Source organism: Delphinapterus leucas, chromosome 4, assembly GCF_059928025.1.
Source record: "Delphinapterus leucas isolate spDelLeu-1000000601 "Yukka" chromosome 4, BTC_Dleu_Yukka2, whole genome shotgun sequence".
NCBI classification, from domain to species: domain Eukaryota; kingdom Metazoa; phylum Chordata; class Mammalia; order Artiodactyla; family Monodontidae; genus Delphinapterus; species Delphinapterus leucas.
This window is the reverse complement of record NC_143132.1, coordinates 49268572-49293278: the sequence shown is the minus strand read 5'-3', so window position 1 is coordinate 49293278 and position 24707 is coordinate 49268572. Positions and strand designations below refer to the sequence as shown.

At 41.5% G+C, this 24707-nt stretch overlaps 1 protein-coding gene across 6 annotated transcripts in view; it reads right to left on the bottom strand.

Annotated features, from left to right (window-relative positions):
- The window catches only part of NXPE3 (neurexophilin and PC-esterase domain family member 3), a 52261-nt gene extending 30124 nt beyond the window's left edge, over window positions 1-22137 (bottom strand). For 2 of the 6 annotated variants that reach the window (XM_089910509.1, XM_022593728.2), the window contains exons 1-5: window positions 22035-22137; window positions 21150-21281; window positions 18645-18830; window positions 17907-18018; window positions 16301-16589 (exon numbers count right to left, since the gene is read on the bottom strand). Coding sequence is in view for 5 of the 6 variants with exons in the window: in XM_022593728.2 (XP_022449436.2) it covers window positions 16301-16393 (93 nt within the window). In the remaining variant the exon portion in view is untranslated. Of the gene's footprint in view, window positions 1-16300; window positions 16590-17906; window positions 18019-18644; window positions 18831-20521; window positions 20558-21149; window positions 21795-22034 lie in introns of those variants that run through there. The other 4 variants (XM_022593474.2, XM_022593395.2, XM_089910508.1 and 1 more) reach the window with 4 other exon arrangements.
- Window positions 22138-24707: the final 2570 nt, after the last annotated feature.

Here is a 24707-nt window from a genome sequence, read left to right as displayed (position 1 = left end):
AATTCTCTACACTCTCTCTCAGAATATAGAAGCAGAGGGAATACTTCCTAACTCTTTCTATAAAGCCAGCATTACCCTAATACCAAAACTAGACGACATTACAAGAAAACTACAAATTTTCCTCATAAACACAGATGTAAAATCATCAACAAAATATTAACAAATCAAATCCAACAATGTGTGAAAAGAATTATACACCATGACCAAGTGGGATTTATCCCAGGTATGCAAGAAAGTGCCTTAATAGAACTCCAGTGCTTCCCAAAGACCATGTTTTACACCCTCTTAGAACTGGTCTTTAATCTTCACTTTGGCCTTTCTGCTTAGAAGACGACCTTATAAGGACTTCAGTCTTTTTTAGTTTGGACATTAATTGCTATTTATATTGTGGCATTTTGCTCTATATACCGTACAACACAATGGCTTTCTAATATTTTGTATCTCAAAATTTTATACTCTGTCTCTAAATTTCAGATGTTTAAGCTCTTTTCTTATTAGTGAGCAGATCTGCCTATTTGACAATAAAGTTTTCTACCAAAAAAAAAAAAAAAACTCACCTTAGAGCCTTGTAAAATTTCACAGGTAAAGAAAAGGTCCTAATAGCTTCCAGAAAGAAGAACAATGTTACCAATAAAAAAACAAGAATTAGATTGGCATTAGCCTTGTCTTTTGCTACACTGGACACTAGAAGACAGTAGAGCAAAGTTGTAAGGTTCTGAGGGAAAAGGATTTTGAATACAGTGTTCTAAATACAAATACAAATCATTTATGAGGGCAAAATAAAGACAGTTTCAGACAGGTAAGCTTTGTTCCCATGTGCTCTTTCAGAAAAACATTATTTGAAGATTTAACCCAGTAAAATGGAAAGAAAAATCCAAGGAAGTGAAAGACATGAGCAAGAGTGAAACCAACCCAGGAATTCAATGAAAAGCAAACTCAGAATAACAGCTGGGCAACAGGTCAAGACAATAATCAGTGAACACTGAAACAGGAAGATAGAGGGCTCTGAGGAAAAAGAACCAAAATGCCTTGAAGAAGCAAGTGGAGGGACTTCCCTGGCAGTGCAGTGGTTAAGACTTCACCTTCCAATGCAGGGGGTGAGGGTTCGATCCCTGGTCAGGGAACTGGGATTCCTCATGCCTCGCAGCCAAAAAACCAAAACATGAAACAGAAGCAATATTGTGGCAAATTCAATAAAGACTTTAAAAATGGTCCACATCAGGGGCTCCCCTGGTGGCGCAGTGGTTGAGAGTCCGCCTGCTGATGCAGGGGACACGGGTTCGTGCCCTGGTCTGGGAAGATCCCACATGCCACGGAGTGGCTAGGCCCGTGAGCCATGGCCGCTGAGCCTGCGCGTCCGGAGCCTGTGCTCCGCAACGGGAGAGGCCACAACAGTGAGAGGCCCACATACTGCAAAAAAAAAAAAAAAAGTCCACATCAAAAACATCTTTAAAAAAAAAAAAAGGAGAAGCAGCAAGTGGATTCAATTCAACAAATCATATGAAGGAAAATCCTCATGACATGTTACAGAAGGTGGTACTTTCTCTCAACAGAAAAAAAGGCAATTAGCACTCCAGAAAAAAAAAAACACAAGAAGAGGTATAAGAAAGTCATCATTAAAATATGAAGCAAATTAAAATGCAGCATGATTAAGCAACTGAGGTACTGTATAAAAAAGATCCATTTGACCTTGATGTTTGGGAAATTCTCCATCAAGAGGTATAGATTTGGTTTCAAAGGATCATGTTCTATATTGACTAACATTTACATGATATTCATAATGTTATTGTTTTTAAGTATAAGAATCGATCCAGGGCTTCCCTGGTGGTGCAGTGGTTGAGAATCTGCCTGCCAATGCAGGGGACACAGGTTCAATCCCTGGTCTGGGAAGATCCCACATGCCACGGAGCAACTAAGCCCGTGCGCCGCAACTACTGAGCCTGTGCTCCAGAGCCCATGAACCACAGCTACTGAGCCCGTGTGCCACAACTACTGAAGCCTGCGCGCCTAGAGCCCGTGCTCCACAACGAGAGAAGCCACCGTAATGAGAAACCCGCGCATCGCAACAAAGAGTAGCCCCCCGCTAGCCACAACTAGAAAATGCCCGTGTGCAGCAACAAAGACCCAAGGCAGCCAAAAATAAATAAATTAAATAAGTTTTTTAAAAAAAGAATCAATCCATAAAGATTGATATAATTAAGGCTACACTTTAGCCTTAATTATAGTTAGAGCAATAAAACTAAAGATTATAAAGCCTGATGATGCAAAAGTTATACGCTAGCTAATGGAAGTCAAATGTAAAATAATGCAGAAATGATTTTCTTCCTCACTTACAGGAGGAAGTTAAAATGTGCTATCTAATGCTATTAGGGAAAGAAAAGGTCTAAATACATTATTTTAATGCACAGAAATAAAGATAATTTTATAAAGTTTAGAAAAGAGTGACAGAAAGTGTGAGTCAGCAGAAGACCTCATCTTTCATTATCTTAACAGGAACAGCAGTATCAACCAACATCTACTAAGCACCTACGTGCCGGACACTCTTTTGAAGACTTTACATAAATCTTTTAATACAATGTTTAAATTATCCCATGATATAAGTCCTATTATTATGCCATATGATAGACAAGGAAACTGAGGCAGTGAATGGCTTGATAATTTGCCCAAGGTCACATAGGTTAGAAGCAGCAAACCTGGACTAGAACCCACGCAGTCTGAGTTCAGTCTGTGTTTTAACTTAACCATCCACGCTGTACTGCCTGATGTGGAAAGGTCAGAAGGCACAGTGTAAAGCTGACAAAACAAGATATAACTGTGTAATGTGTAATTAGCACTAACTAAGCAAATAATTAAAAACAAGCAGTTACATCCAAGAAACAACATTGAGAGTGACGACTGGGGAGGGAATTCATTTATGTACTTAATACCACTCTCTATTCTTTCAAGTGTTTTATACTTTTCATTAATTATTTTCTTAATAGACAGAAGGACAGATGAACACATGGATGGGAAAAATAGCTATGTACCTGCAATACTGTGATTTGTAAGAAATATACATTTGGTCTTCATCCACAGTTCCTGGCTCACAGCTCCCAAAATCCTTGGCAGCGATAAGAGCAATGGGAGCATCTTTTGCTGTAATATTTGGTTTCGTGCCCTCAGTTCCTGAAAACACTTCAGAGTCATAAAGGGGAAATGGGTTCCTTGTCCTTTGTTACAAGCCCCTTTCCACCACAGCAGGGTGCATGTTACCATGGTGGCTTTTGGAAAGCACCTGAGGATGGGGGCTGGTTGGGTTGTCAGGAGAACCAACCATGATTAGAGGGTTGGAACCTTCAGTGCCACCCTGGACCTCCACCCCTGGAGGCTGAATCAATAACACCTATGGAATAAAGCCTCCATAAAAACCCAAAAGGATGGGGTTTGGAGAGCTTCCGGGTTGGTGAACACATGGAGATTCAAGGAGAATGGTGCACTCAGAGCATGGAAGCTCTATGTCCTTCCCATATACCCTGCCCTATGCATCTCCTCCTTCTGGCTATTCCTGAGTTATAATTGATTATAATAAACCAGTAATCCTGTAAGTAAAATGTTTCTCTGATTTCTGTGAGCTGCTCTAGCAAATCAACTGAAGCCAAGGCAGAGACCATTGGAACTTCTGATCTATAGTCAGTCCGAAGCACAGGTGACAACCTGGACTTGTGACTGGCATCTGAAGTTGGGCTTGGGGGAGAGTCTTATAGGACTGAGCCCTTAACCTGTGGGATTTGATGCTATCTTCAGATAGACAGTGTTGTTACCAAACCAAACTTGGGTCCACTCGCCTGCTCACAGTAAAGCCAATCTACTGACACCAGGTTGTGGGGAAGTAAAGCGCAGCGTTTATCATAAAGCGCCCAACTAGGGGTCCAGGGCAGCTAGTGCTCAGAAACACCCCAACTCCCGAATGGGTTTCAGGGAAGCATTTTTAAAGGGAAGGTGACGGAGGAGAGTCACAGAGTATATGATCAGCTCGTGCACGATTCTCTGACTGGTTGATGGTGTGGTAGCAAGGCGGTGTCACAGGGGTTAACGTTACCAATCTTCAGGTTCCAGATGGTCTGGGGGCTATGTGCTCATGATCATCAAATAGTTAACTTCTTCCATTTGGTGGGGGTTTTAGCATCTGTAAAACAACTCAGGAATGTGGATCAGATACTGTTATCTATGTATTTCAGGGAGGAACTATGGATACTGTGACTGCCATGTGGCTGATTTACTGTTTCAATTGTTACCAGTTCTCCTGGCCCAACTGCTACTTTTGTCACTATATTGTCCTTTCAATCATTAATTCTTGGGCCAGGCTTTTGTGACTCTCGGGAGGCCTGAGAAACTACAGCTTTTCTACAAAGGAGAGGCAGGCAGAGGACCTGGGGGAGGGGATCTGTCCAGGAAGGGCCCATAGGGTCCTGCTCAGTTACAGTGTCAGAATTGATTTGAACTGTAGGTCACCCTGCTGGTGTCCAAGAGTTGCCTGGTGGTATGGAAAAATTCCCTCTACCCACATTGGAAATTGGGTGTAGGACCTTTTTAGTACCTAACCCAGGGAACTGCATCTGACATTATGCAATAAGTCAAATTGCAAGGGAACACAACAACAGCAAAGCAAAACTGAAAATCACTCTCAATAGCTAGTATTACCTGTTATAAACCACTTAAACAAGGCCTCAGGCTCCCCATGACCGCCTGGAGGGGTGGGATAGGGAGGGTGGGAGGGAGGGAGACGCAAGAGGGAGGAGATATGTGAACATATGTATGTGTATAACTGATTCACTTTGTTATGAAGCAGAAACTAACACACCACTGAAAAGCAATTATACTCCAATAAAGATGTAAAAAAAAAAAAAATCCTATACGAGGTAAACGTAATGCCAAACAAGGTAAAAATAATCCCAAAATACAAAACGATTTTTAATGATCTTCTTAGATTCTGTATTTTTTCCCTTTCATTTTACACTTGTATCCAGACACTCTCAACTGGAAGAATTTCATTGGGCTCCTTCATTTTAAAGGAACACACAGTATTATTTGTTCATTAAAAAGGGTAATAATGACTTTGAAAATTTTTCCCTGGCAGAGTTGACATCAGCGCCATGACATGGCATAAGACATTCCTCCTTTTTTGTCCTCCTTTTTAACAACAAATTAGGCACCCATCCAAAAAACAAAAGTGCCTCTGTGGGAATTGAGGGATCCAGTCACATGCCAAGGGACCTAGGAGGAGTCTCGGCCACATGTGTATCTGGTAATAGGCAGATAAACCTCAGTAAAGACAGCATAGCCAGTGAACTTGTCCCAATCCCTCTTGGCCATAGTCAGGGAAAACCTGGAGCGTGCTGACCCAGGCAGATACCAACAGATGAGAAAGAATTTGTAGAAATCCAGTCTTCCCAAGGGGAAGGAACTTTGCCAGCACTGCCCCTCCCCACACATAACAAGCCCAGGGCTGAACAACCCAGGAGCGCCCTCTTCCAAGAGGGAAAAGGAGAGTGGCAAGTTAGTGCCCAGCTACCCCCACTGTGAGAGAAACCCACTTAACTCAGCAGCACCCCAAGTACTGAGGTGGGATCTCCATGACTGGAGGGGGGAAGGGATCAGGAAAGAGGCAGATAAGAATACCAAAGGGCACTGAAGGGATGCAGTTCCTGCTAACTGTGCTCAGGACTTTAGCAGGGAGTCCGCCCATGAGCCCATGGGAGACCCTCACCCGACAATCTTTCCACAGAGCCCACGGGCACTCCCAATGCCCTGAGTGCTAAACCCACACCTCCCCACACTCTGGAACCAGCAGCTCCTGTGCATGCTCCCAAATGAGGCAGTAAGTGAGACTCTGCTAAACAGGACACTATCAGTCTCTGTGGACAAGGGAGAAATACAAACTTAAGCCATAGTGCCTCCTTCTGGAAAACAAAAGCTTAACAGCAGCTAGCCTGGCGGATTGTAAGAAAAGGTTAAGAACTGCGCCACAAGAAGAAGCAAGACATGGGAAGCAAGTGTACCCGTACCAGGGCAGAAAAAACCACAGATAAAACAGGACTAATGAACATTTTATCCCATCCAAAGGCAACTAGTAAGACAAGAGGAGGTATCTGCTATTTCAAGTGTGAAAGCAGCAATGCAAATGTACAAGGGACATAAAGAATCAAGGAAACATGTCATCACCAAAAGACAACAATAATCCTCCAATAACCAAGCTCAAAGGCACAGAATTAACAACCTAGAAGATAAAGAATTCAAAATAGCTGTTTGAGGAAACTCAATGAGCTACAATAAAACATAGACAAACAAATCAAAATATACATGAACAAAATCAGAAACTTACAAAGAGATAGAAATCATAAAGAAGAAGCAAATGGAAATTTTGGAGCTGAAAAATTCCATGAATAAAATGAAAAAAATGCAATAGAGAGCATCTATAGCAAAGGAGATCAAATGGAAGACTGAATAAGGGAGCTAGAGGACAGGAACTTTGAAATAAACCAATCAGAAGAGAACGCAGGGAAAAAAATAATGAAAAAGAGCATAGAAAGCTTACATGATCTATGCGATGCCACCAAATGTACAAATATTAGAATAATCAGGGTTTGAGAGAGAGGAGAGAAGGAAAAGGGGGCAGAGTTTATTTAAAGAAATAATAGCTGAGAACTTCCCAAACCTAGGGATATACGTGGACAACCAAGTTCAAGAAGCTAATAGATCACCCTATTATCTCTATGCAAAAAGACCTTCTCCAAATACATTATAATGAAACTGTCAAAAAACAAGCATAAAGAGAGAATCCTAAACACAGCCAAAGGAAAAAATATTGTAATCTACAAAAGAATGTCCATTCAGCTCTCAGTGGATTTCTAAGCAGAAAACCTACAGGCCAGGAGAGAGTGGATGACATATCCAAAGTGTCGAAAGAAAAAAATTGCCAGCCAAGAATACCCAGAAAAGTTATCCTTCAGATGTGAAGGAAAAATAAAGACTTTCCTTGACAGACAAAAGCAGAGGGAGTTCATCACCACTAGACCTGCCTTGCAAGAAATGCTGAAAGGAGTTCTTCAAGCTGAAATGAAAAGATGCTAGTGATATGAAAACATACAAAAGTATACAACACACTGGTGAAGATAAGTATACAGATTTAGAAAACTCTAATTCTGTAATAGGATGGTGTGTTAACCACTTAACTATAGTATAAAGGTTAAAGAAAATAACTACAGCTACTATAACTTGTTAACAAATACACAGTACAAAAAGAGGTAAACTGTGACATCAAAAATATAAAAGGGAGGGAATAAAACGGTGGAGCTTTGTGTGCAATTGAAGTTATGCTGTTATCAGCCTAAAATGGTCTGCTTTATCTATGAAATGTTTTATGTAACCATGAAACAAAAACATAAAGAAAATTCACAAAAGCAAAAGAAATGAAAACAGAGCAACCACCATGGAAAATCACTAATTTACAAAAAAAGGAAGGCACAAACAGAGCGGAAAAGAAACAATGAAAATGCAAAACAAATAGAAAGCAATTAATAAGATAGCATTAATAAGTCCTCATGTATCAATAAATACTCTAAATGTAAGTGGATTGAATTCACCAAAAGGCACAGAGTGGCTGAATGAATAAAAAAATAAGACCCAACTACATGCAGCCTAGATTCACTTTAGATTTCATGACACAAAAAGACTCAACATGAAGGGATGGAAAAAGACATTACATGCAAATAGAAACCAAAAGAAAGGGGGTTATCTATACTTATATGAGACAAAATAGGCTTTAAACCAAAACCAGTAACAAGAGATAAAGAAGATCATTATATGATGATAAATGGGTCAATACATCAAGAAAATATAACAATCATAAATCTATACCTACCCGATGTCAAAACACCTAGATCTATTACACAAATACCAACAAAACTGAAGGGAAAAATACACATGAATATAGTAATAGTAGGGGGTTTCAATACCCCAGTTTCAGCAATGGATGGATCCCCCAGACAGATAATCAATAAAGAAGCATTGGACTGGAACCATATATTAGATCAAATGAACCTAAGAGACGTTTATAGAACATTCAGTCACAGCAGTAGAATACACATTCTTCTCAAGTGCACATGGAACATGCCCCACTTTAGATCACATGATAGGCCACAAAGCAAGTCTTAGCAAATTTAAGAAGAATGAAATCATACCAACTATCCTTTTTGACCACAGTGGTATGAAACTAGACATCAACAACAAGAGGAAAGCTGGAAAATCTACAAGTATGTAGAAATTAAACAACCTACTCCTGAACAACCAATAGATCAAAGAATAAGTTGAAAAAGAATATTTTTAAATATCTCAAAACAAATGAAGCTGGAAATAACATACTAAAACCTATGGAAAACCTACCACAAAAGCAGTTCTGAGAGGGATATTCATAGCAACAAATGTATATATTAAGAAAACAGATCTATCTCATGCAACCTAACTTTACACCTCAGGGAAGTAGAATGGCCAAGTGGGATTTATCCCTGGGATGCAAGTATGATTCAGCATACACAAAACAATAAATGTGATACACCATATTAATAGAATGAAAATGTATTTGATAAAATACAACATCCTTTCGTGATAAAAACATCGCAACAAACTGGGTATAGAAGGTAAATTTAATAAAGGCTCTTTACAACAAACCCACAGCTAATATCACACTCAATGGTGAAAGATTAAAAGCTTTTATTCTAAAATCAAGAACAAGACAAGGATGTCCACAGTCACCACTCTGATTCAACATAGTACTATAAGTGTCAGCTAGAGTAATTAGGCAAGACAAAGAAATAAAAGGCATCCAAATCAGAAATGAAGAAGTAAAATTGTCATTATTTGAAGATGATATCATCTCATACAGTGGACCCTTGAACAATGCAGAGGTTAGGGACACTTACCCTCCACACAGTCGAAAATCTGCATATAACTTATAGTCAGCCCTCCTTATACACGGTGTCTCCATATCTGCAGTTCCACATCCATAGATTCAACCAACTGTGGATTATGTAGTACTGTAGTATTTACTACTGAAAAAAATCCATGTATAAGTGAACCCATACAGTTTAAACCCATCTTGTTCAAGGGTCACCTGTATTTAGAAAATCCTAAAGACTCAATCAAAAACCTGTTGTAACTAATCAACAAATTCAGTAAAGCTGCAGGATATAAAATCAACATACAGAAATAAATTGCATTTCTATACACTAACAACAAAACATCTGGAAAAAAATAAAGAAAACTATCCCATTCACAGTAGCATCAAAAACAATAAAATAATTAGGAATAAATTTAACCAAGGAAGTGAAAGATCTATACAATGAAAACTTTGATGAAAGAAACTGAAGTAGACATAAACAAATGGAAAGAGAGCCCATGTTCATAGATTGGAAGAATTAATATTGTTAAAACACCTATACTAACAGAGTCATCTATAGCTCCAGTGAAAACCCTATCAAAATTCCAATGGCATTTTCCACAGTAATAGAAAAAACAATCCTAAAATTTATGTGGAACAACAAAAGATCCCAAATAGCCAAAGCAATCCTGAGAAAAAAGAACAAATCTAAAGGTATCACACGTCCTGATTTCAAACTGCACTACAAAGCTATAGTAATCAAAACAGTATGGTACTGGCATAAATACAGACATATAGACCAATGGAATACAATCAAGAGTTCAGAAATAAACCTCCACATAAACAGTCAACTAATATTTGATAAGGGAGCAAACAAATACTCAATGAGGAAAGCATAGTCTCTTCAAAAATGGTGCTGGGAAGACTGGTTAACCACAAATAAACAAATGAAATTGAACCCCTATCTTACACCACTCACAAAAATGAACTCAAAATGGATTAAAAACAAACATAAGATCTGATACTGTAAAATACTAGAAGAAGAAGTGTCTTGGCATCGGTCTTGGCAATGATTTTTTTAGATATGACACCAAAAGCACAAGCAACAAAAGCAAAAATCAACAAGGGGTATTATATCAAACTAGAAAGCTTCTGCATTGCAATAGATAGCTCCAATAAAATGAAAAGATAACCTATGGAATGGGAGAAATATTTGCAACCTATATATCAGATAAAGGATGACTATCTAAAATATATAGAGAACTCATACAACTCAATAAGAATAACAACAAAATCCAATTTTAAAAATGGGCAGAGGGTGACTTCCCTGGTGGCACAGTGGTTAAGAATCCGCCTGCCAATGCAGGGGACACAGGTTCAAGCCCTGGTCTGGGAAGATTCCACATGCCGTGGAGCAACTAAGCCCATGCACCACAACTACTGAGCCTGCGCTCTAGAGCCCACGAGCCACAACTACTGAGCCCACGTGCCTAGAGCCCGTGCTCTGCAACAAGAGAAGCCACCACAATGAGAAGCCCATGCACTGCAACAAAGAGTAGCCCCCACTTGCCACAATTAGAGAAAGCCTGTGCACAGCAACAAAAACCCAACACAGCCAAAAATACATAAATAAATAAACGGGCAGAGGAACTAAATAGACATTTTGGTGAACAGGTACATGAAAAGATGATCAACATCACTAATCATCAGGGAAATACAAATCAATACCATGATAAGATATCACATCACACCTATTAGAATGGCTACCATAAGGAAGATAAAGAAGACAGGGAGAGAAGGGAACCCTTATACACTGTTGTTGGGAATGTAAATTAGTTCAGCTGCTACAGAAAACAGCATGAAGGTTCCTCAAAAAATTAAAAATTGAACTATCATATGATCCAGCAATCCCATTTCTGGGTGTATATCCTAAGGAAATGAAAAAAGGTATAAAAAAAGATATCTGCACACCCATGTTTACTGTAGCATCATTATTCACAATAGCCAAGATATGGAAAGAACCTAAGTCCACTGATGGATGAATAAAGAAAATGCAGTGTGTGTACATATATATATACACACACACACACAATGGAATATTATGCTAAGTGAGATGAGTCAGACAGAGAAAGACAAATACCCCATATCACTTATATGTGAAATCTAAACAAACTGAACTCCGCAATTCCCTGGCAGTCCAGTGGTTAGGACTCCATGCTTTCACTGCCAAGGGCCCGGGTTCAATCCCTGGTTGGGGAACTAAGATCCCACAAGCCACGTGGTGCGGCCAAAAAAAAAAAAAGGAATAAAGTGTTAAAAAAAAAAAAGCTGAACTCGTGAAAACAAAGAATAAAATGATTACCGGGGGCTAGGGGGCTGGGGAATTAGGGAGATATTGTTTAAGGGTACAAGCTTGCAACTAGTAGATAAATAAGTCCTAGAGATCAAACGCATAGCATAGTGACTGTAGTCAACAATAGTGTATTATTGTATTAATATAAATATAATAAGTTTATGTAACAAACTTCAAAGTTGCTAACAAACAAGATCTTAATTGTTCTCACCATAAAAAGAAATGATAATTATGTGACATGACAGAAGTGCTAGCTAACACTATAGTGGTAATCATATTACAATATATAAATGTATCAAATCAACACATCACACACCTTAAACTTACACAACGTTATATGTAAATTATATCTCAATTTTTTAAAAACAGAAAAATTTCCCTTACCTACTGATTACGTTTTAGGAAATATTCCAGCCTCCCTCTCTTTTTAGTTGTTGTGAGGCTATGACAAACCACTAAGGACCAAACCATGCACTGTGTGCTCACAGCATGCCTCCTTCTCCTTTCTTTTTCCTCTCTTCCTCTCCCATGGCCACTCTTGTTCCTTGGGTAGCCACCAGCTACCAACTCAAGGTCAGCAAACTGACCCATACAGCCCAATCCAAGAACACCAGATGCTTGGTGCTAAGTCACCTGAATTTTACTTAAAAATGAAAAAGAATGCAAAAATGTCAATTTACTTAATTTTCCCAAATGATAACCCTATTCTAGGCCAGTAACAAGGGCAGCTTCAAGGTCTGCCATCTTTTTAGATTCAGAGCCAAGAGGAAACACTAATGGTCACTCCTGGAGCCACTGTAAGGTGTGGACTGGAATGAACACTATGCTTGCCTGTCCCACAGGCCTGTTTTACTCCTGTCTACTGAAACACAACACTGCTGTTTACTGACCTGTCAGCTCAGGGGCGGGCCTGACTGATCAAAGAATAATCCCAAGTGACTGATTCAGGAATGGGCCTGTGACCCAATTCTGTTCTATGAAAAGCTGCTGCATGTTTCTGATGGATTCATGCACCCGAATCCAGACACCACCAGTACTCTGGGAACAGCTCTCTGAATTTTACTTGCCAATGAAAAAAATGCAAGTAACTCTTGAGAATATTTTGGGGGAAAAAATTGTATCTCAAGCTGGACATGTACAAGAAAGCAACCACCTGTTGCTGTGGCAGCAACCTAAAATCCAACCATGAAAGAGGATGCCATAGACAAAGCTAATGCACAGAGGGCACAGCTGAGAGACTTACAGAGAAATGGAGCCTGAACTATGCTCAACATAGCAAAATGAATTATGCCCAACTATACCTCCTGACTTCTACTCTAAATGAATATTATTCCTTAATATTAAAGCCAGATTGAATCAGCTTTATTTGCAGCCAAAAGCCCTAATACACTGGTATTGTTTTCATAATCAGAAAACATATATATTTAAAATATCAATGAATAAGGAAAAAACAAATAAATACAGGCCATGCTCAATGAGAGGTTATCAGAGAACTAACACAGAATTCTCCCTGCAAACTTTTGCTAGATATTGATATATATCTCCTTCTCATATGTGATATTTTTTCTCCCATGGTTTCTACCTGCATCATTCTAATCTCCACTTCCATCATCATATCACCTCCACCTTCTTGCCACTCTCTATAAAGACCCATGTGATTATATTGGGCCCACCCAAATAATCCTGAATAATACCCTTATCTCAAGATTCTTAACTTAAACTTGTCTGCAAAGTCCCTTTTATCAGATAACATATTCACAGGTTCTGAGAATTCAAACACTGACATCGTTGGGGGCTTTATTCAGCCTACCGTATACACCAACATGATAATAAGTCCTTTACATTCAGAGACGTCTAGAAATTCAGAAATCTGTGAATTCACTATAGTAGTTGCTCTACTCACAATCACCTAACTAGAGAGGTTTTGCTAGTTTGTGGATCTTATTTGTTCCTCTATTTGTTTAACTGAATTTGGCCAAATCTTAGGAAATGTGGGGATTTTGGTATGATACATCTGAGATGGAGCAGACGGGGTGCCCTAGGATTTGTATTTTTTAAACACCCATGAATTATTTCGAATTTATTCAACTTTCATTCAATAAATCTTTATTAATGTTTCAGAAGCTGAAGAATTTAAAGTATCTAACCACATTTTATGTTGGAAAACTAAGTAAAAATGTAATAGTCGTGACAAAGGAAATATTCCTTTCTTAAATTTCAAAAAACTCCGCATATACAATATAAGGGAGACTAACTTGAGCATGAGACGAGGAAACAAAAACATGAAAGAGACCTGTTACCAATGGAAAGAATATTTGCTGCATTTAGTGTTGTTTGTTTGTTTTGTTTGTTTATCTTAACCAACTCTGAATTTGGCATATTTGAAAATGCTTTTTCTCCCCTTACCACCTGTGATGCTTAATTTTCTTATGTGATATTTTTAATTAAAACTGAATCTGTGCTTTTTAGAAAATACTCAGATACTCTAATTGCAAGGAGAGTACAATCAGGATCAGAAGCCTAGGACAGACCAGGGATTAAGGGACGGGAGACGGCCAAGGATCAGAGCCTTTCCCACTCCCCACTCCCCACCCCAAGCTTCTTTAACAATTATCATCATAGTAATAAACTGAACAGTTTAAAAGTCATAACAATACTCTCAGCCTGGACAAGATAACCTCTTTAGACGAGGGGAAGTGTCTCACCCCACTCCACTAAAAGATCTATTTATATTTTCAATACTAGAGTTGTCCTACATCATTTATATTACTGGCACCTCCCCTCTCCATCATTGTTCAGTTTGTGTTCGTGCAGATAGCTACAGCTGTTAGCGGACATTCTCCAGAAGTTTCCAAGAACTACAGCAGGGCTATTAGGGGAATTCCTAGCAATAATTCCTAACATTTCTTCCTGAGTATAATGACAATAAAGATGTGGGACTATGGCCTAACCTCTCAAGTCTCTCTTTCTCCTACCTCCTCGGCCATCCTAGACCTACACAACTATCCTCTCTTTTCTTACACCCAGGCTGTTGAACGTGGTAAAACAAAACACACACTCACAAAACCAATGCAAGTAAGCGCCATGCACACATATGATCTTGAAAGTTATTGCCCCTCTATCATCGTGCAGGGTCAGCTCCATCTTCCACCCCCATTCTTTCAAGCCCCTACGTACCAACCTCCTGGGCTCCACCCTCCTTCCACCTTCCGCCTCCTGTCTAAGCAAGAACTCCCTCAATGTCTTACCTTCCAGCAGCAAATGTATCTACATTGCCAACCGTTATGACATTTTTCCCTCTTAGGTCAGAGGAAGGAGCATGGCTCCTCCTACATAATTAATAATAAAATGATAACAAGAACACTCACAATGTACCATGTCCCTCATTCTACATAGTTATTGCTCCATCTGTTCTCTAGGTCCCATCCTCTCCTCCTCCCCTTGGTCCATTAATCCTTCTCTCCAGCTCCTCTATGAACTCTTTCCCCTCAAATGCAAGTCCCTCAGACTTCCACTTGCAGCCAAGATACAGAAACAGTGAGATCCACTCCTCCACCTGAAACAGTGGTTTTCCAGACACTGCACATCAGACAACAAAAGACATGATGCCTGAAAGATGGGAAATAAAGGAAGTGATCCCTATGACTGATTGCCCTTTGCTAAAAGCCTTGAGAGCATCTCCAGGCTGCAGCAGCAAGAGGGGAACGCAGGTGGAGCCTGGAGAACCCCCTAAATTGAGGAGATGAGCTGAGAGTCTTAAAAGACCAAGCTGATTAGAATCCACAGGATAGTAACAGTAGGAGACAGCTGCACACAGAACTCAGGAGATCTACAGAGAGTCCTAATTAAGTATTCAGCAGAGTACTGAAGAGCACATGTGTGTAAGGAAACTCCTGGAGGCTGGGGAAAGAACCACACGAAACCATGAGAGAAAACAGTAACCTGAGCTCCCACAGGGCCGGGATGTTTGAGAGACACAAACATTCAGTTTACAGCAAAATCCAAAAACAAAAAAAATACCGTAATTAAGTTCGACCTATAACCTGAGAAGTACCACAAGCCAACAAAATTAAAAGTACAGCATCAGTTTAGATAAAAAATACTCCATAAATTTTGGTGATATGTGAGTTCATGAAGGGAATGGAAGAGAGGGGGAGAGGCGACTACTACTAAGTACCTTCTCGGCGCCAGGCACTTGTGAGGGTTCAATAAGACATGGTCCCTGTCCTGAGCACCACACCCAGTCTTCAAAACAGACTCATCGGACTTCCCTGCTGGCGCAGTGGTTAAGAATTCGCCTGCCAGTGCAGGGGACACAGGTTCGAGCCCTGGTCTGGGAAGATCCCACATGCCGCAGGGCAACTAAGCCCGTGTGCCACAACTATTGAGCCTGCACTCTAGAGCCTGTGAGCCACATCTACTGAGCCCGCATGCCACAACTACTGAAGCCCACACACCTAGAGCCCGTGCTCCGCAACAAGAGAAGCCGTCGCAATGAGAAGCCCGCGTACCGCAAGGAAGAGTAGCCCCTGCTCGCCGTAACTAGAGAAAGCCTGCACGCAGCAACAAAGACCCAAAGCAGCCAAAAATAAATTAATTAATTTTAAAAAAAAAACAGACATCATCATCTCCCTCCCCTGAAATACTCCTTCAGCTTTCTGCCAGGAGTCAGCTAAAAGGTCCCCTCCTTGAAAAGACTTTCTTTCATCGCTCTAAAGCTACTCTAGAGAACCCACTTTCTTTTCTCTACAGTACTTCTCACAATTTCTAATTATCATTTATTATTATATTCTATGATTACTTATTACTCTTATTTTCTCCCATGCACATTTAGAATACGAACTCCATAGTGAAGAAACCACCGCACCTTTGGTGACTAGCACAGTATATAACCATTGAAGGCACTCAAACACTTATTGAATGAATGAAAACAGGAACTGTGACTGAGATAAGTTTCCGGATGATCAACATTTTCCAGGCCAGTTAGCCCCAAATCCCTCGACTTGGTTCCCTTAGTTATGCTGAGTACTCACCTCCACCTGAGTGACATTGATGACCAGCACTACCACCATCAATACTGCAAGCAGACAGCAGAAAAAACGTAGTTTGAAGAAACTGATCCACATTGTCTGGCTGTGTCTTGATCACCCATGGCCGACACCATGCTCCCTTCACTCCTTAAAACGCCATGTCTTTGTTTTTCTGAGCTGCAGATGAGCTTTCAGCTTGACTTGCTTCTTTTCTACTAGTTTACTTACGAGTTCTTTGTATAAAAGAGCAACTGGGGTTGATTTAAGAAGCACATTTTTCTCCAAAGGACTCCTTCGAAGAGGGGAGATGAGAAAACAGATTACCAATTACAACAGCTTAGGGTGGAGTAAAAGGAAAGACACCGTATTTCCTCTTCCTTAACCTTACTGAAGACCCAAAGTCATAAGAGAAAGCAAAGAAACAGAGCACAGTAACATCTATTCCATATCTGGACAATTTACTTAAACCCAGCTCCAGGCTTCTGTGTAAATACAGAGATATTTGTCCTACTACCTATTTAGGTTTTAACTTTTAAGAGAGCAAAGAAGAATATCTTCAAACCCTTAGAAATTACAAAATTCAAGTGTTAGTTTTCTAAAGAGGTCTAAGTAAATAAAACCACTTCCCTTCCCTTACAGTTTAAGTTTTATTACATTACTAGAGTAATTATATTTAAAGAGCAGTAAGAAGAAAACCTGTGATTTTATGAGAAGATCTGGGATTAGGTGCAAACCATTCTGATAACCTCTGGAAAACAGGAATGCCATCCCTCTGTACAGCAGGAGACAGGAAACACCCTTCGGGTTTCTGGCTCCCTCACCACACATGTGGTTCTGATGCTCCCTCAGCTGAGTAACAAGGCACAGGAGGAAAGACACCTGCCCTGAAGATGTAGGAGAGGAAAGCTAAGCTTCAGGAGTAACAGCTCACCCAAATCCTTCATCACACCTGCTAGAGGCAGAAGACTTGAGAGTATGTGGCTCCTAACTGTTCTTCCACGTAATTATTTTAAAATGCTCTCCCCAGCTGCTTTTATGATATAGGTAAGCAGTGAAAATGTTAGTGTTTCGTTCCCAGTGAGGCTTTCCATGCAAGGCAGGATAGAGAGGTAAAGGTGAAAAGGGTGCATAACCACAGTGCAGAGGACCTCAGACTCCCTCAGCTGCACCAATACTCCTACAGTTTTGTGTTGGACCTGGCAAGCCCCCTCTTCCCTCACTCCTCCACTCTTCTGGTCTAATACGTTCCCATACCACAAGTCCCATACCACAAGGACATACAACAACACTTCCTCACCCCAGCTTCATAAAGGAGACAAGGCTAAGCTATTCCAGTATGCTTTCCATCCTCAGAATTCCCACAACACTTACGTTTTTCACTTCTCAGCTGATCTCTGTATTTCTATGCATTTCTCATCTCCCCAACTACTCTATACCAATTAAGACTATATTTAAAAAACAAAAACAAAAACAGAAACTATATATCAGAGAAAAGCAACTTAAGGATAACAATGTATCATACTTTTTGATTCCTTCCCAGTACTTAGCTCTTTACATGATATACCAAAGATAATACTCCACTGCACCACGGTAGCCGTGGTCTACGTACTGTGGAAAGGCCAGCAGCTCAGAGGACGTCAGTGTGGTTCAGAGCTGTTCAGTAGCAGCACAGCAATGGTCAGTGGCGCAGAAGGACGGCACAAGGGCAGCAGACTTCAGAGCTAAAGGAACGAAAGGCCTTATAGGCAGCAATGCAAACATGCAAGAAGCCCCTCACAGCCAGGGACTTCTTATAAAAATCATTATGGAAGGTCATGCCAGGAAAAGATCTGACTTCCTGCTACAAGTAGGTGGAACACTGAGATTGAGAGATCCATCTGTACACCTAAGTAGATACAGCCTGAGGTGTACTAGACAGACCTCTCTTTGAAAAGACACATACTAAAATGTTGATAGTTGTCACCTCTGGGTGGTTTTTGTTTTTCTCCTTCATCTTCACCAGGAAATAAAACTCACAAATATAAAGAAAAAAGCTGGTTTCTAAAAGTAATAATTAAAGATGAGCTTATAAGGAGAAACAAGGCATTAAATCAGATATGAGAAAACAAATTTAAAATGAAAGATTCCAAAGTGAAAAAAGAAATCTGTAACAGATTTCTGGGTTTTTCCTACAAAAATAAAACCTAGGCATTATAGCAAGAAATCTATTTGCAAAGAGAGCAGGAAAATATCATTTGGTATCTCAAACTGCCTTAGAATTGAGTAAGAACAATAGTGCTAGATAGGAATGACTCTAAGTTTCCTAGAGCAACCAAAAAATAAAAAAATGTAATTGAATTTAATTTACCTTTTTTTTTTTGGAAATTTCCAGTTCCCAAGAAGAGATACTTATTAGAACTAAGAAATTAGGGTTTACATCTAACTTTCCTTCCAGTGTAAAATCTGAACTCAAGCAATTGTGAGAGCCCTTATTCTTTTCTTGTCACATTCGAAGCACATGTTGAAGTTTTTCATTTTTATACCATTCTTCCTGCTGCAACAGAGACAAGCACATGAAATACAGGTTAAAGATACTGAAAATGAAGCAAAGGAAAATATATTTGAAATCAAGAATACAATTTATAGCAAAGAGATGTACATAGATTTCAGTACAAAGTAGTGGGCAGAGTAAGGATAGGAACATTTCCTTTCCTAGTAATAAATAAAAAAAAAAAAACCCAACAATAAGTGGCTATTTATATTCATGAACTTACATAGGGCAAATCATTCTCAGATCTGAGCTAAAGGTCAAAACCTTATAAATAGCAACATAACTGGAAAAAATATAAACCACAGATAAAAGCTCCATATGTTATTTTTCTTTTTTTTTAATTTTTATTGGAGTATAGTTGATTTACAATGCTGTGCTGATTTCAGGGGTACAGCAAAGTGAATCAATTATACATATACATGTATCCACTCCTTTTTAGATTCTTTTCCCATATAGGCCATTACAGAGTATTGAGTAGAGTTCCCTGTGCTATACAGTAGGTCCTGATTTTCTTATAGACTAGAATAATCATGTAGTTCAATGATCCATCCTACCACTAGAGAAAACAAGAAGTATCTGGACACATCTAAAAGTTGTGATCACTCCATGAGGAATCTCAACTTGGGCAGTCTTGTTTTCAAATCTTTCTGAAATGTTAGAGCACCACTTACTCATGCTTTATATTTATGTTCAAATGACAAGCAAAAAGTAAAATCCATGGTCTGCTGGGTCTGTTTTGCCAAATTTTGATTAAGACTATTTACCAGCCAATCTAAATTCTTTATGGCCTGTGGCAACAACCCTATACTGCCATTAGGTACCTGACCTCCTACCCCCATCTCACAAGAGAATTACAAAGTGATTGCTTATATCACTTGGAATTACAATTGTCAGTAACACAAATGAAATACTTGAGTTCAGTACTAAAAAGAAAATTAGGGGCTTCCCAGGTGGCACAGTGGTTAAGAATCCACCTGCCAATGCAGGGGACATGGGTTCCAGCCCTGGTCCGGGAAGATCCCACATGCCACGGAGCAATTAAGCCCGTGTGCCACAATTACTGAGCCTGCGCTCTAGAGCCCGCGTGCTAAACTACTGAAGCCCGTTCGCCGCAACTAGAGAAAGCCCGCGCGCAGCAACACAGACCCAACGCTGCCAAAAATAAATAAATAAAAATTAGGCAGCAACCCCACCCCCTGGGGGAGCTAACGTTCTTAGACAACCACTACACAAAAACAATACATTATTGAACAACCACATACCCAGTTTCTGGAACAGTCCCCATCCTAAATACTCTGACCTGCCAGCCACATAGATATACTTGTCAGAGCAAGTATCTAGAATTTTAATTCAGAATACAAGGACCCCACACATAAAAGACAAAAGCACAGATTTACATGGAATATATCCCGACTTAAATGTTCATATCTCGAACTTTCCAAAGATCAGTTGTATTTCATAGGGTGCTGAGTAAAACCTTGAAACTTAACAGGGGAATGTCTAGGGAAAGAACTGGAGACTCATCCAAGACCATGATGATGATGGGTCAACCAAATAAGATCAATCCTTGGATAAAAATGAAGCAGGGACAGAAGTGTACACAGGAACAGAAGTCTACAGGACTTGTTTCCCCATATTCTATTCCATTTCTCTTTCATGTACCCCCATCTCACATGCCCAAAATGCTGACTCACCTAGGCCTTCTCTTCTTTCAAAGCAGCACCCCAATGCTTTCATAATACCCGGGGGCAGTAGGGTAGAGAAGTAAACAAATCAGTTAAATAAGTCACAAAGCAATAAGTGCTATAAGAAAAAAATAGGGCATGTTGATAGGCGGTGGTCTTTAACCTTGCATGCCCATTAATTATCATCCCAGAAGCTTATAAAAATACCAATGCCTGCATTCCACTCAACCAACTGGATCAGAATCCATAGGAGTAGGGCCCGAGAAACAGTTTTTATTTAAGGTCTGCAGATAATTATAATACACTGCCAGGTAGGAGAACCAATGGTATAGAGTGGCCAGAGGGTCTTATTTGTACAAATTGCTCAGGGATGGCCTTTCAGAAATGATGCTTGAATTGTAACTTACATTGTCCCTCCAGGACAATCCGATTCTGGGTCAATGGGGATAGCCAACCCTACTTCAGGGATCTATCCCTTCGTTTCCTTTCTCAGTAACAAATAACTGCACTGTATCAGGCCCAGAGAGATTGTGAGGATGAAAGACACAGAAGATGTTAAACACAGTCAAAGGAAAGCGGAGCCCAAACACTATGGAGGAACAGTGTGCTGTTCTACTGCGTGGACTGAGACAGTTACCAGGGTCTGGGAGTGCCGCCAGCTTCAAGAGCACGCTGATGTTCCAAATGATAATTAACCACAGTGAGAAGGGGAGAGATCCATCAGAGCAGCGTGATCCTTTATTCTTTAGAAAATGTGGCAACAATCCTCCTTTAGAATAAATAATGAAAGCAAGGAAAATTTTACAGACAATTACAAATTTTGTATAAATCCTGTGAATCCCTCTTACCACCACACTAGTGGTCTCTGATCAAGTGGAGATGAGCGACAGGCCAGGCAGAGTCTCCACATCACACCTTGTAGAATCACACTTTACCCAAGTGACCTCAATCTGATGTCCCAAAACGACAGCTCAGTAAAACCAGAATAGTCCAACGCATTAGAGGACCGCCAGCCAAGAGGCAGCTGGGTCTCGGAGCAGCGATGAGACTGGAGATGCGGGCAGAGGAGGGAGGCGTCGCCAAGTGCCCCGCACTCGCTTAGAAAAGGTGTTAGGGGAAGGGGTCTTTAGCGGCCCGAAAGTCTGGGCTCCGCCGCGCTGCGGCTGCTCCTGCGGGTGTTGCAGCAAGTCGAGAAAGCTGAGGATGGAGATGCTCGCGCCCCGCCCCGCCCAGGGACCGGCTACAGCTCGGGCTACTCCGGACCAAGGCTGCGGCAGCCGGTGGCTTTAACTCTGCCCCGCCTTGGGCCGGAGCCTCCCGTTCCAGGTTCAGATGCCCCAGCCATGACCCCGGGGCTGCAGCTCCTCTGCACCGGGCCGGGAGCTCGGGAGCCAAAGCGCGGAGGAAGGGGCTTAGCAGCCGAGAGGCGCCCGGGAGGAGCCAGGCAATGGTTCGCTCGGGCGGCAGAGGCTCGGCCCGGCCCGGCCCGGCCCTGGAGCACAAGCCGCAGGCTGGCACTCACCTCCGCTCTGGCCTCCCGACGTGCGCTCTCCGGCTGCCGGGTACCCCAACGCCCGCCGGGTACCCCAACGCCCGCCGCAGCTGCACCAGGCCGCCTGGCCCCGGCTTCCGGAACCAGCTGTGTCGCCTCACCCCCGACCTCCGGCTGTGATTGGTTAAGCTCTGGGAGGGGCGGACCGAGGGCGCTGACTGACAGCCGCGGGCTTGGAGCGCAAGCGTCCCCCGGAGTAAGGACGCAGAGTTGGTGCCTGTCGAGCTCCGCACCACTGAGCTCACGCGCGAAGGTGTCCTGCTGCTGTCGCCCTGTGGTCTGAGCTCTGGCCCCTATCAGGACCCCAGCTCCTGTCGCCTTCAGACATCAGGGTTTCCCCAGGGAGCATCCATTTCGAAGCTTTTGTTTTCTCTGCCTAAGTGACCAAACCCCAGATGCCCCTACTTGGGCCGTCTTTCCGCTCAGTGGCGCAATGTTTTGTTCCCTGAACCAGAGAAATAAGATTTGCCAAGCTGGGGCTTCCCTGGTGGCGCAGTGGTTAAGAATCCACCTGCCAATGCAGGGGACAACGGTTCCAGCCCTGGTCCGGGAAGATCCCACATGCCGCAGAGCAACTAAGCCCGTGCACCACAACTATTGAGCCTGCGCTCTAGAGCCTGTGAGACACAACTACTGAGCCCGCGTGCTGCAACTACTGAAGCCTGCGTGCCTAGAGCCCATGCTCCACAACAAAGAGAAGCCACTGCAATGAGAAGCCTGCGCACCGCAATGAAGACCCCAGGCAGCCAAAATTAATTAATTACAAAAAAAAAAGATTTGCCAAGCTCCAGCAGAGAGCCATTGGGTCCTTGAATCTTTCCTTGCTTGAAATTAGTGGACGTATTCTGTTAGCCCTTAAAACAACCCTTTTGCTTTTACTCGCCCTGTACGTGACATGGGTCTTCCAGCAAAAAGACCTGAATACTCGCCCCACACACACCCGAATTCTAGGTAATCCTATTTTGGACTTTCTTCTAAGCAGTAAAACGTCTGTAGCAACTATGTGAAATTCAGAAACTGAGAGTCCTTCGAACACAGAAGCACTTGCTCAGGAAACCGGAAGAGATGGCAGGGGTGCTCCGTGTTCCTCAGGGCTGGGAACACAGTGGGGTTAACCCCAGCTTATCCCAGCAAAACGCAGCCTCTAAAAGTAGACTGCCCCACCCATGCACTCTAGGGCCCTCCCTTGCCAACTGCTGAGTAGGTGTGCTGCAACTACTGAAGCCCTGGCCCTAGCCAATGGTCCACAACAAGAGAAGGCACCACAGCAAGAAACCCGACACCACAACGAAGAGTAGCCCCCACTCGCTGCAACTAGAGAAAGCCTGCTCACAGCAACGAAGACCCAACACAGCCAAAAAGACAAACAAACAAAAAACAACAACAACAAAAAAAAAAGTAGACTGCCCAAGACTATTGTTCCAAGGTCAAAATATTTGACATTTACTGACCACAATGGACTCTAGGTGCTCATTCAGAAGTTTTCATGTCAGACCTGCATGCATGGGTGACCCATATGACTGGAATAAAAGGAGGTTCTACATGGGGCAGTCTCTTCTGGAGTAATCATTTCATTCTTCTTTCTCGAGGATCAGCCTTTTGGACTCATAAAAGGTGGTTTCCATTGCCTCTGTGCCTAATGATCAACAGCCCCATATAATAGGCTTCTGCTCTAAGTCCCATCTTCCAGTAGGTGGACTCCCTGCCACCTGTCTTTCACAGTTTGGCTGTCTGGCAAGTGGCTAATACTTAAATAGGACATGCTGGCTCCTAGGCATGATTTTGGACCATTGGTGAGCCTTATTAACCCCCATTCACACAGGCACTCAGAACCCTAAGGCATTTTAGTGATCTTATATTTTACAGTTATTACAGACACAAACAAGAGTGGCAGGGACCAGAGATGCCTGTCCATCACTACTAGATTCTTAAAAGATCTCTGACTGCAAAGTCACCACACTCCCAGTGGAGAGTACTACTGTACAAAAATAACATGCACTTTGGATCCTAGCCTGACTCAGTCTAATTCACAGCTTTGTCTCTTATTAGCAGTGCCATCCCAAACAAAGTACTTAATTAACTTCTCTGAGTTCATTTCCTCAACTGTAAATTAGGGGCAACACCACCTGCACTTAGGAATAAGTGAGAAGACAAATGAAAAGTACCTAAAAGAGTGTCCCAAATCTCTTCCTCTTGAATTCCCTATCTCAGGTTATGACATAGCATAAGGAATTTCTAAATGTTGCATTTATGATAACCTAACTTTGAGCTGGGAGAAAAAAATGAGAACATAGGTTTGTATATTTTGTTATGAAACCAAAGGAACTGGTCATTTCTGACCTGTCTGCAGAAATGGTTTAGATGCTAATGTTAACTAAATTTTATTTCTCTGAGTAAAACAAAGAATGGATCCTAAGTTTAGATAAACAAAAGCAAATTAAGCTTGTTTATGATGCAGCTAACTTGAGGGGTATTCACCAGCAACTCTGGCTCCATCTCTGATGGCAGAAGCTTGCTGCATAAGCACTCCTGAGTACATGTCAGCTCCTGATTCAGTTCCTTTGCTTCCTCTTTTTGAACAAGTGACTGAAATTTGGGCCAGAAGAACCATCAAGCCATTGTTCAAAATAAGTGACTGCTGTC